Source organism: Temnothorax nylanderi, unplaced genomic scaffold (genome assembly GCF_030848795.1).
Source record: "Temnothorax nylanderi isolate EJ_2023f unplaced genomic scaffold, tnyl_v1.0 TNYL_tig0102_pilon, whole genome shotgun sequence".
Lineage (NCBI taxonomy): Eukaryota > Metazoa > Arthropoda > Insecta > Hymenoptera > Formicidae > Temnothorax > Temnothorax nylanderi.
Window position 1 is genome coordinate 506,681 of NW_027249164.1, and position 11,721 is coordinate 518,401.

The following is an 11,721-nucleotide window of genomic DNA, read 5'->3' on the forward strand; positions in this document are numbered from 1 at the left end:
ATAGACCTTAAGCGGCCATATTTCTTCTCGGAATCGGTTACCGATTGGCGGACCGACGCGCATCCGCATTGCGCCATTTACGCCCCGTCTCACACCACGTCGTGCCAGCTTCCGCTCTATCCGATCCTTTCTACCCGTGACCAGACAAGTCGTGCGAACGCGGTCTGGTTAGGTTTCGTCTCATGCGTGAAAAATAATAGGAAGGACGCGAGATGGTAAGGAACTCGATCACCCGCGTGCGAGCGCACGTCGCGGCTTTCCCTCCTCGTCGATTTCGCGCGATCGCGCCCGTCCGCGCCCGTTCCCGACCGTCCCCGACCGTCGTTCCCAACCACCATTCCCGGCGTACCATCTGTGATGTCCTCGCGAACGTGTTCGGACGGTACATCCCGACGCGCTGTTTCCCAATAACGACCGCGGAAAATTGTCCGCGGTACCGCGAGGACCCGGGAATCCGCGCGGAGCTCGCGAGCACGTGCCTACGCTCCTCGGCAGCGTGTGCACGTGTCGGCGACATGTCCGGTCCGCCATTGCGACGAATGTCGCGTGTATGGATTGTGTGGAGCACCGAACACGCGGTATCCGCGGATCGTCGAACAACGACCTGACAAAAGTCGCGTCCACTACCAGCGAGCGCGAATTTCGGCGGGGAAGAATTCCGATGTCACGAACAAAAAACGATTTTTGCCTTCCTAATTTATGTCGATTGGTCGCATTCGTCTCTGTGGCAAGCGCCACGTAGAATACAAAGACTGATACAATCTGAATTTCTGAGGATCTATTTCAAAGATGTTTAACTATAGATAATCTCTAATTGTTAGGCGACAAGAAATGTACAATCCACTATTCATATAAACTTTATTGATACATTCACCTGCATTGTTACAATTTATATTCTTTTTCTAGTCGTTATCAACAGCACGACCGCTTATCACGGTTTACACCGACAAGAATGAGCCGTCGAACGACGTGATTTCCTTGCCGTCTGTCTTCAAGGCACCGATTCGTCCCGATATCGTGAACGTTGTTCACCAGCTAATTTCTACAAACAGCAGACAGCCGTACTGCGTTTCTAAAGAGGCTGGTAAGTACTGATCTTTGTTTTATTGATTGTACCGGCATCGATGGTAATAAATAATGAATGAGCACATGTGAATTTAATGAACGTTTCTGTTTCTCATAGGTCATCAAACCTCTGCGGAATCATGGGGTACCGGACGCGCTGTGGCCCGTATCCCTCGTGTACGTGGCGGTGGTACTCACCGTTCTGGTCAGGGTGCCTTCGGTAACATGTGCCGAGGCGGGCGCATGTTTGCGCCTACCAAGCCCTGGCGTCGTTGGCATCATCACGTCAATGTCAATCAGAAACGTTACGCTCTCGTTTCTGCCATCGCTGCCTCCGGTGTCCCCGCACTCGTGCAGTCTAAAGGTACGTTTGTCTTTTGCGTAAATAACATTTTTTATTAAAAGAACATTCAATAATTTTTTTTGTTTTTTTTTTCGTTGGAACATTTAGTTTTTATAATTGCATTTTTTTTTAATAATTTGAAAGAATTGTAGAAAAATATAATTATGTAATTGTATGTGTTTACCACTGATTAATTTCATAATAATTTTGATATATTTATTTTAAAAGTAATTTAGGTATGAGTGAAATGAGTAAAATGGACAGTTTATCAAACATGTATGTTTTCGTGTTTGTACACAGGACACATGATCCAGGAGGTCCCAGAATTTCCGTTGGTCGTTTCCGACAAAATTCAGGAGTACATTAAAACTAGGCAGGCTGTCATTTTTTTGAGACGCATCAAGGCTTGGAATGACATCCAGAAGGTTTTAATTTTTACATTTTAGTCTTAAGAATCTTTCTCTCTATGTTGCCGTATGTCACGCCCGTGTGCACCAATGAATGTCCGCATCTTTGCTAAAACAAAGTTTAGCTCGGATGCTCCTAATGGGTGCTAGAGAAATATGGTATTCAGGCGTTCTTTACTAGTTGATTTACGCTCACTAGCAAAGGGTATGAATCATCAAACAGTTTTCTTTATATTTTATTAGAATTCCGATTTTTTATATAAGAGGCTGTTAATAAAGTCCACGCAAGTGCTCCTGATTTAAATTATAAGTTATTTTTGTTAAATTTTGAATCAAATTATTTTAAATTATGTTTCATTTATTAGGTGTACAAATCCCAACGTTTTCGTGCCGGTAAAGGAAAAATGCGTAATCGTCGACGCATCCAGCGACGTGGACCCTTGATTGTATATGGCCAAGATCAGGTAAGCAGGTTTTTTTTTTAAGTATATTGTCTTTATTTCAATCTATAAACACATGAGTTGTATGCGAATTAAAATAAATTTTACATTTATACATGAATTTTTAATCGTCAGAGTGGGGATTATAAAAGATTGTTATGTAAATCACGCTATGTATGATTCCTAGGGCATCCGTAAGGCATTTCGCAATATCCCTGGTGTCTCTCTGATGAACATCAACAAAATGAATCTGTTGAAATTGGCACCTGGTGGCCACGTCGGACGCTTTGTAATCTGGACCAAGTCCGCGTTCGAAAAATTGGACGCTCTTTACGGAACCTGGCGTAAAGAGTCACAGCTCAAAAAAGGCTATAACTTGCCATTCCCCAAAATGGCCAATACGGATCTGTCGAGACTTCTCAAGTCTGAAGAGATCCGCAAAGTCTTAAGAGCTCCTAGGTAATTATAAGCGTAAAACTTATACGTGTCCCGATAATTCAATTCGTAGATATTTTATTTTAATCTGATAACTGGAACGCTACATTGGATCTGTTCTATCTCATAATTCACGATAATGTGATTGATACATTTTATTCTATACAATTACAGAAAGAAGGTGGTGCGTCGGGTGAAGAAACTGAACCCATTGGCTAACACGCGGGCTATGCTACGTCTCAATCCTTACGCCGCAGTTCTGAAACGCGCTGCCATCCTGACTGCGCAGAAGAGCCAGCGCGAGAAAGATATTCTTCTTGCAGAGAAACGAGGCGTAAGTACAACTGTGTCTTTTAATTTGTTCTTTATCTCGGAATTACCCAGTATTAAAGCAAAAAACTTCTAACTTTTACAGATATATATGTACACAAAATCTTGATGGAAATATTTCAAATAATAAGATTTCTGAATCGAAAAATGAAATAAATTAGAATATATTTGACAGTTTGTATTTGAAATTTTGACTTTGTATATTGCAGGTAAAATTGCCAAAGAGATCGTCGACGTCGAAGACTGTCGCGCTCTTGGCAAGAAGGAAAGAGCAACTGGCTAAATACAAAAAGACCGTAACGAAGACCCCGAAAGTTAAAGCTGACAAAGATACGAAAACCGCTGCCCCTGCCAAGCAGCCGACTAAAAAGTGAACAACAAGCGTTAGTAACATCAACATTGTTGTAAACTCATAAATTTTTATCTCTGGCTTTAAATAAAAGGCGGAAAATTACAACTGACTGTTGTCTTAAACACCTTAATTTTCCTTTGTTAATCCTACGAGAAATCGGTGCTCATGCTCGTGATCTGCAAGAGATCTATGCTTATTATCAACAATATAAGACGCTTTATTTAATACCAATATCCAAATGTAAAATTTTGTGACAAATGATACTTTGACTTTTTACTCCCGACTGCTGCCAACCGAAGGTTGGCGAAGGCGAGGGAATATGCGTTTCACCGAGGCCGAATCTTTGTTACCTTAGTTCTCGATAACTACTACTTTGATATGTGCTTCCGTATATAAGTTTTTTATTGATCAAGGTTTATAGTTTATATAGCGTGTAATTATCATTATTACCAAGGAATTTATAGTTAATCAGAATTTGAAAAGTATCTCTTGGCAAGTAGATAGGAGTACATATAACAAAAAAGTGCAGTAACGCTTGTGGATTTTTTTACGGGGATTTTTTAAAATAAAAACCTTTAAGTTATTAATTGAGTTTGGTGGGTCAAATTTCGCGCCCTTCTCCAAGCAACGAAGCAGGGCGCAAAGGGCGGCGGAGTCGGGCGCGGCGAATTCGAGTCACGTGGCACCGGATGCATCTTTTATGCACTCCTCCGATCTTCAATTTCATCCACCGTTCAGGCATTTCCGTTTGCTCTTTTGTTAGCTGTGCTCGAAATTTCGAAGCGTGGCGTTGCATTGAGGAAGCGTCCCTTTGTAATCGCGCGAAATCATTCAGCTCTCTACGCACTAGGTAAGATTATCAGTATAAAACAATTATTTTTAAAGGTATATAGCCAAAATTTCTTAGAAAAAAAAATCATGTGCACACATAAATTCCACGTCCGCTTCCAGGTTATGCATTCTTGAGTCAGCATTCTGCGTGTTGACCAAAAAGTGCTTACGTCACGAGGTACTTCATATTTTTTTTTGTTCCGACAAAATCATAAAATATGAAATGAAACTTTGCCATAAAATATTTCATAAACGTGTGCTTTCAGTTTTGTTTTATTTAACTTTTGTGTAGGACAACGAGAAGAATTCATGCAAAAGATATATTATTTAATGAATCGTTAAAAAGAAAGATACATCTAACGTTGCGAGCAAAGAAACAGGATCATTAATCGATTCTATTTATTTCTTTACAAAACTGTATTTCTATATGATATTGTTGTTTACAGCGATAACAATGAGCTCTCGCACAAAGTGGCGACGGCAATCATTGACTAAGGAAGAGACGGAAAGATTGAGACAGATAAGAGAGGAGTGGCGTGTCCAACAAGAGTTCTACAGAGAGCACGAAGAAAAAAAGGAAAAATACAAGAAAGAGTACGAGAGGAACCGAGCTGAAGCAATGAAAAAGGAAAAGTCTCCAGATGAAAGGCGAAGCAAGAACAGTAGTCCACAACGAAGAGCAATTAGTTCCTCTGAGCAGTCTACTTCTAAAGAGTACATAATATATAGAAATTTCGAATTTCAAATTAAATGTTGATAATTAAACATGTCATGCGTTTGGCAAAAAAGTGGCAAATTCGTATTTTATAAATATGAATAGTATTGGGAGAGCATAATATAAAATATAGCAATATAAATATAACTGATATAAACTTGACGCTTTTCTTAAACTTATTGTTGATTTTTTTTTATTAGAAAAGAATGTTTTAAAATTGATACACTGTATTTTAAATTGTCTTATTGTTAGACGAAGAACATCAGTAATAGGCAACGGTCCAGAAGGTATAACCATTGATCAGAAAGAACTGCAACTAACCAAGATACGTATTTACACAGAACATCTTCCAACAAAGAATCAGAGTACGTCAGACAAGATTGAACAGGACATTATAAATCCAGATGATATAATTGTTCCTCGAAGACAAAGTAAAGTATTACATCAGCTTTGCGATACTTATAACTGTTTAATGTTTAGAGGAACCGTTTATGATACTATATTATATAATATAATTAAATTTAATATTTTCAACATAATGAAGAGTTGCAATTTCAACGTAATGAAGAATTACAATTTCATCGTAATGAAGACTTGTGTAATATATATAATCTGTACCAAAAACTAATCGGGAAAAATGGTCAATTATAGATGAAGGTGCATGTCCAATATTTCAAAAAAGTGAAGTAAAAGAAACTGAAGAGATACGAACAATCACAGTCTCACAAAATGAGCAATTTGGTATTTATATACTTATTTTTATAAATAAATTAAATAATTTATTCAATGCATTAATTATTTAGTAATTATAGTGTTACTAATGATTTTACACTCGTGCATACATATATTCTTTAAATCAATTATTTGCCATTTTTTATATCTGTAGAATGAAATAAAATCATATATCTGGATTATAATAAAATGCAACAACTGAGAAAATGTTAGAAAAATATGTTTGGGTTTTAGAGAAGCAATTGTCAACATTTATGAAGAACGTTCACATTAGCAGAAGACCTGATGATGATACAGCTCAGCACTATTGGTATGTGTTGAAATATAAAAATATATTGAGTATTGCTTATACATACACATACAAAATTATTAAATTTATCAGTGTAATATATATATGAATGTATATATATATATATATATATATATATATATACACTGACAATGAGTATTGCTTATACGCAATAATTATATTTATATGGATATATTGAATATTGCTTATACAGGGTTCTGAACTATTTTCTAATATTGAAAAAAATAAAATTTTTGGGGATAATTGTTTAAAATGGGCCCTGTATATAATTATTACATTTATTACATTTATTTTACACATACATACACACACACACAAACACACAAATTATAACACTTATATGAATATATTGAGTATTGCTTATACATACATAAAATTAATAAATTTCTATAGATATATTGAATATTGCGTATATATTGCATATATATGCATAAAATTATAAAATTTACATGAATATCCTATATATTGAGTATTGCTTACATGCATCTTATACAAATAAGATGAAGAAAAAGAATGATGGAACTAAAAAATATGTAAAGAAATAATCATTTTTGAAGAAAATATTTCAAATAAGAATCCATTGTTTTAGAAGGCAAATGTGATATATGGAATTAACTTATACCATTTTATATCATAACTTTTATGTTTTTTAGCATTTATTAGTATTTTTTAAAGTACTATTGCCATTAACGTTTTCTTAAAATAAAATTATATGATTTTGTTTTAAATAATTAAATTTCCCTTTAGAAACAGAAAAAAAATTTACAAATAAAAATGTTAATATAAAATTATTGAAAAATTAATAGGTCATAAAATATTTTATATTTTATTTTAATATTCATTAATCTATCTTCTTCAATAATACATGTGTACGTATTCGTTATTTGCATTTCTTTTTATTCTTTTTTCTTGTTCTTTCAAGATTTTGAGTGCGTACACATGTTTTTAACATTTTTTTGTGACTCTTAGTATTTTCTATTTTCTAATATCTCTTACGAAGTATTTGTGAAGACTAATAGACTATTCTAAAGGCTGAATGGTTCGAAATCAAAATCCTGACTTTGGGATGAGGTAGATTTGTATAGAAACTGTGACTTGATTTTCATATAAAGACTTTTTATTTCAGCTTAAAAGTTAATGTGCCAAAAGACATTAATTCCAAGGTATAATACGTTTAATTCTTTCACTTGTTTATTCATTCATTCTTTTATTCATTATCGTATGTGTTTCATTTTTACTTATATTCTCTAACGTTTATATAGTATGTTCAATATACCAAAAAATTTTTTTATGAATGAATGAATAAATAGATAATTTGGTATAGACTGTAGCATCAAATTCTTTGAAGAATTATCGGATTGTAGAACTCATTAATAACTGTTGAAAATCATCGAGGAATAATGGAACTCATGAAAAATTGGTAAGAAAAAATAAATATATTAATCAAGTAAAATATTGCATATCTTCTTTTTTCTGCGCATTGAATATTATATTATCTTTATTGTTTTAAGCTATTCGGCTGTTTAAATTCTTTGCAACCTTTATTTTAAATATTATTTAAATTTTAATTTAAATACACTATTCAAAATAGAGTTAAAAAATTATTTTTTTAAATGTGTGTATATCTATATATATATATGCTCTACTAGATATTTTAAATTTTAAATATTTTTCTTGGTGTATAATATTTATTTTCTATAAGTAAATTTTCTTTGTGAATACAATATTATTATTTTTAACATAATGTTATCTAAATCTATTTATAGAATTTTTTACAAAAATCTCTTAATTGTTTTGAATATTGTATTTACAAACTATATTGAGTATTGCGTTTTTATAAGTTTAACAGATTTAAGGGATTATATAATTTCTGTTTCTGCATATAAACAAATGGTAACTATATATCATAATTACAATATTATAGTCATAATTACAATTTCAAAAAATTTAAAAGACATTTTATAAAAAAAAACATCTTTTGTGAATAGATTAATATAGACACAAAACATTTTTTTCATAACAGTATAAATTTTTATTGAAATTTCTTTTATTATAAAATTTACAGTGGGATGTTCATGATTGGCAAGATAGCAGACATTTGGTGAAAAACTAGCAGAAAGGCAAGGTAAATTTTGCATATCAGGTAAGGGAATATTTTTTTATATATCATTATTATAGATAGAGAATGAAGTAGAAGAAGAAGAAAAAAGAGAAGAAGGAGAAGATACATGGATATCAGGTAAACCTGAATTTGATTAATAAGTAGATAAAGGTACCAATACCCGGACATGTACCTATATCCGGACATCTTTATTATTTATAAGTATAACGCGAATTAAAATCAAAGATAAAATATTTTTTCTTGTAGTTTGAAACTTCAGTTATAATATCCAAACGTTTATTTCCATAAATTTATATTTTTTTAAAGGTATCCAGACACAGGTACGTATCCAGGTATTGGTACATTTCCTACGCTTAAGTGTCCTGGTATTGGTACCTTTACCTAAAATAATATAGGTGAAAAGTATACTTTATACAAGTGACATTAGGAAATAATCAAAATTTCGGTCTTGTCTTTTAAAGGGTGATATTTTAATCATTTTAGCACTAAAAGTTAGTCAGTTTTCGAAAGTCTAATATTAAATATACATCCTTCGAGATTTATATATTATTATTAATGTACATTGTGTAGCATTTTAGTATTAAACTAGCGACATTATGCTACAACATTAAAAAAAAACAGTATATTTGAATACACTTTTTTTCATGTAAATCATGTAAAAATATAAAATCCTTTTTATTTATAACTGAAAAACAGATGTTTTTATAGTTATATATATATATATATATATAACTATATACACTGTTATGGATATAAAGTTTCAACTACTTGTAAGTCTTTTTTGAAACAAAAATTCTTTTATTTTATTATTGAATTTGAATCTGTCTATTGTTAGTTTCTGGAAACTTTATGATTTTATATTTTAAGATTTAATTTTTGGATATTTTATATGAATTGTGCAATTAATTTATTATAAATTAATCACTCTTTTATCTATTTTTATTAATTCATGGATGTATGGATATCCGATATATTATGGATATATTATGGATATAAAGTTGTTTGAATTAATTATAACTAATATATATTATAATATATTAGTTATATACATTATGTAATAATATAACTCTTTTTACATAAACAGAAATGTCTTCCTTTGTTTTATTTTGATATAGTTTTACATTTAAAAAAATTTTATTTTTGAGATCGTATATTGTACTGAATAATGAAAAAATATTTAGTATAAATTTGTTAATAATTTTCTACAATTTCTTATTTTTAATTATAAATGTACATATCATAAATTTGGTTAAATTATTTGTGATTCGATAAGTATTTCATTAAATATTTAAACATTGCAGTAATATTAATTTACTATATATGATAATAACACATTAACATAACTATTTTAGCTCGGACAAGAAAACTATACGTCGAGATGACCGAATAGATAATTATGATAGGTATAGGCGCGACAGGTTAGTCTTAATTCATCCATTAATAAATAAAGGCTCAACAAATTGCCATCTAATAAGCGATAATTCTAAATTTTTACAATAAATATATGAAAATTTTATTTTTTCTTTAATTTCTCTTTTTTAAAACACTGGAGAAAATCTATCACAAATGAAAAATTCTAAGAATCTTAGCAGTTGCAATAAGTTTTTTATTTTATGTAAAAAATATATATAATATGTGCAATTAGAGATTTTTATTATAATTCCAGTATGCGATTTAGCTCAATAAGGGACAGCAAAGAGAAAGATAGAAGTAGAAGCGAAAGAAGAGATAGACGTACATCACGTTCCGGGAGTCGCAGTGCACCTCTCAGTAGGAATCGTTATAGGTACAAAAATAAAATCCAATTATTAAATAATTAGGAAATAAAAAAAATATATGAAAAAAAGAAGTAAAATAAATAAAAGCAAAAAGAATAAAACTCGGAAAGAAGTTCCAATCAATAAGCATATATTCTATAATGTTTAAAGTTATGCAAGTTCATGGACCTGTGGGTATATTATTTTAGTCACATATTGAAATTGATTTAAAAGATCGTGATTAAAAAAAATTGAATTAAGAAAGATACTTTTATTATTAATTTTCCTCGTTAGTGTTCTGAGATGCAAATTTCCCTGTGTGTTATAACGAAGTTATAATTTCAATGTAGTAAATAAGATTTTTATTGTATATCGGGAATATAAAAGAACTTTTCATGCATTTCAGGAGTAGAAGTCATTCACCAATTAGTGAACGAGCTAAGAAAAGGAGGGTAGACAATGACAAATATAAATTTTCATCTAAAAGAAGTTATCCTGACTATTCTCTCTCTGATAACTTCTACCAACCCTACCAACCCTACCAACCCTACCAACCCATTGTAAGTGCAGTTAACTTTGATATTCAAAAAAGAAAACTGATTTAACACTTGTTCGAATCGTTCGAAATAAAAAGAATGCAAAAGTAAGGTTGGAGACTTGTCTGAAATAATATAGAACAATTTATCAAATATTTAAGTACCATTTCGATAAACCGATGTTTATTTCAGTATTTGCCCGGAATACTGATGCCCGGACCGTTCAGACCGTTCAGACCAATGGATATACCCAGAATACAACCCGTGTTTCGTCCCGTCTTCCCGGGACGATTCCCTGCGCTGGTTCCGATGGATGTGCCTCCACGGCGACGACTTCCTCCCAGTAAGTTTATATCACATAATGAATATGTGGAAATTAATACTGTGTGTATAAGTATAGATTGATACCAGATTGATGCAAACGAAATTTTACAGGGTACCCCAACGTCGCAGTTCTGAAACGTCCTGCCATCCTGACTGCGCAGAAGAGCCAGCGCTAGAAAGATATTCTTCTTCCAGAGAAATGAGGCGTAAGTACAACTGTGTCTTTTAATTTGGACTATATCTCTCGGAATTACCCAGTATTAAAGCAAAAAACTTCTAACTTAAAAAAAAAATATATATATATATATATGTACATAAAATCTTGATGGAAATATTTCAAATAATAAGATTTCTGAATCGAAAAATGAAATAAATTAGAATATATTTGACAGTTTGTATTTGAAATTTTGACTTCATATAATGCAGGTAAAATTGCCAAACAGATATATCGTCGACGTCGAAAACCGTCGCGCTCTTGGCAAGAAGGAAAGAGCAACTCGCTAAATACAAAAGGACCGTAACGAAGACCCCGAAAGTTAAAGCTGACAAAGATACGAAAACCGCTGCTCCTGCCAAGCAGCCGACTAAAAAGTGAACAACAAGCGTTGGTAGCATCAACATTGTTGTGAACTCATAAATTTTTATCTCTGACTTTAAATAAAAGGCGGAAAATTACAACTGACTGTTGTCTTAAACACCTTAATTTTCCTTTGTTAATCCTACGAGAAATCTGTGCTCATGCTCGTGATCTGCAAGAGATCTATGCTTATTATTAACTATATAAGACGCTTTATTTAATACCAATATCCAGATGTAAAATTTTGTGACAAATCTAATTAGTGATTCCAGTTCCCCTGCCGTTGATGAACCCTATAAAATTTCGTTCGCATGGTATCAATCTATACTTATACACACGGTATCAATTTCCACATATTCATTATGTGATATAAACTTACTGGGAGGAGGGGTTGTCGCCATCGAGGTACATAACAGATACTAAATAGGATACCGGAAAGAACATG

At 32.3% G+C, this 11,721-nt stretch overlaps 2 protein-coding genes and 1 long non-coding RNA gene across 3 annotated transcripts; all 3 read left to right on the plus strand.

Annotated features, from left to right (window-relative positions):
* Positions 1–76: 76 nt before the first annotated feature.
* Positions 77–3,481, plus strand: Rpl4 (ribosomal protein L4). Its single transcript, XM_071711830.1, has 8 exons — positions 77–215; positions 907–1,084; positions 1,184–1,429; positions 1,709–1,833; positions 2,181–2,279; positions 2,443–2,714; positions 2,865–3,024; positions 3,230–3,481. The coding sequence occupies exons 1-8, from the start codon at positions 213–215 to the stop codon at positions 3,392–3,394; spliced, it is 1,248 nt and encodes a 415-aa protein (XP_071567931.1). The 5' UTR covers positions 77–212; the 3' UTR covers positions 3,395–3,481.
* Positions 3,482–3,978: 497 nt separating this feature from the next.
* On the plus strand, positions 3,979–11,381 carry LOC139775653 (uncharacterized). Its single transcript, XM_071711831.1, has 11 exons — positions 3,979–4,222; positions 4,650–4,917; positions 5,171–5,349; positions 5,570–5,659; positions 5,885–5,960; positions 9,435–9,500; positions 9,749–9,868; positions 10,246–10,399; positions 10,568–10,718; positions 10,811–10,905; positions 11,143–11,381. Exons 2-10 carry the CDS (start codon positions 4,658–4,660, stop codon positions 10,873–10,875), a joined length of 1,161 nt encoding a protein of 386 aa, XP_071567932.1. The 5' UTR covers positions 3,979–4,222; positions 4,650–4,657; the 3' UTR covers positions 10,876–10,905; positions 11,143–11,381.
* On the plus strand, positions 5,967–8,088 carry LOC139775654 (uncharacterized). Its single transcript, XR_011718888.1, has 2 exons — positions 5,967–7,380; positions 7,802–8,088. It is a non-coding gene; the product is annotated as an uncharacterized lncRNA (long non-coding RNA).
* Positions 11,382–11,721: the final 340 nt, after the last annotated feature.

What these genes read in the sequence shown, in the direction of transcription:
- Rpl4 (XM_071711830.1), top strand. An exon ending in CGCACTCGTGCAGTCTAAAG is followed by an intron (nt 1,430 to 1,708) that starts GTACGTTTGTCT and finishes GTTTGTACACAG; the next exon opens with GACACATGATCCAGGAGGTC. An exon ending in CTTGGAATGACATCCAGAAG is followed by an intron (nt 1,834 to 2,180) that starts GTTTTAATTTTT and finishes TTCATTTATTAG; the next exon opens with GTGTACAAATCCCAACGTTT.
- LOC139775653 (XM_071711831.1), top strand. Translation starts at nt 4,658, where the DNA reads ATGAGCTCTCGCACAAAGTGGCGACGGCAATCATTGACTAAGGAAGAG. An exon ending in GAGCAGTCTACTTCTAAAGA is followed by an intron (nt 4,918 to 5,170) that starts GTACATAATATA and finishes TCTTATTGTTAG; the next exon opens with ACGAAGAACATCAGTAATAG. An exon ending in ACCAACCCTACCAACCCATT is followed by an intron (nt 10,400 to 10,567) that starts GTAAGTGCAGTT and finishes TGTTTATTTCAG; the next exon opens with TATTTGCCCGGAATACTGAT.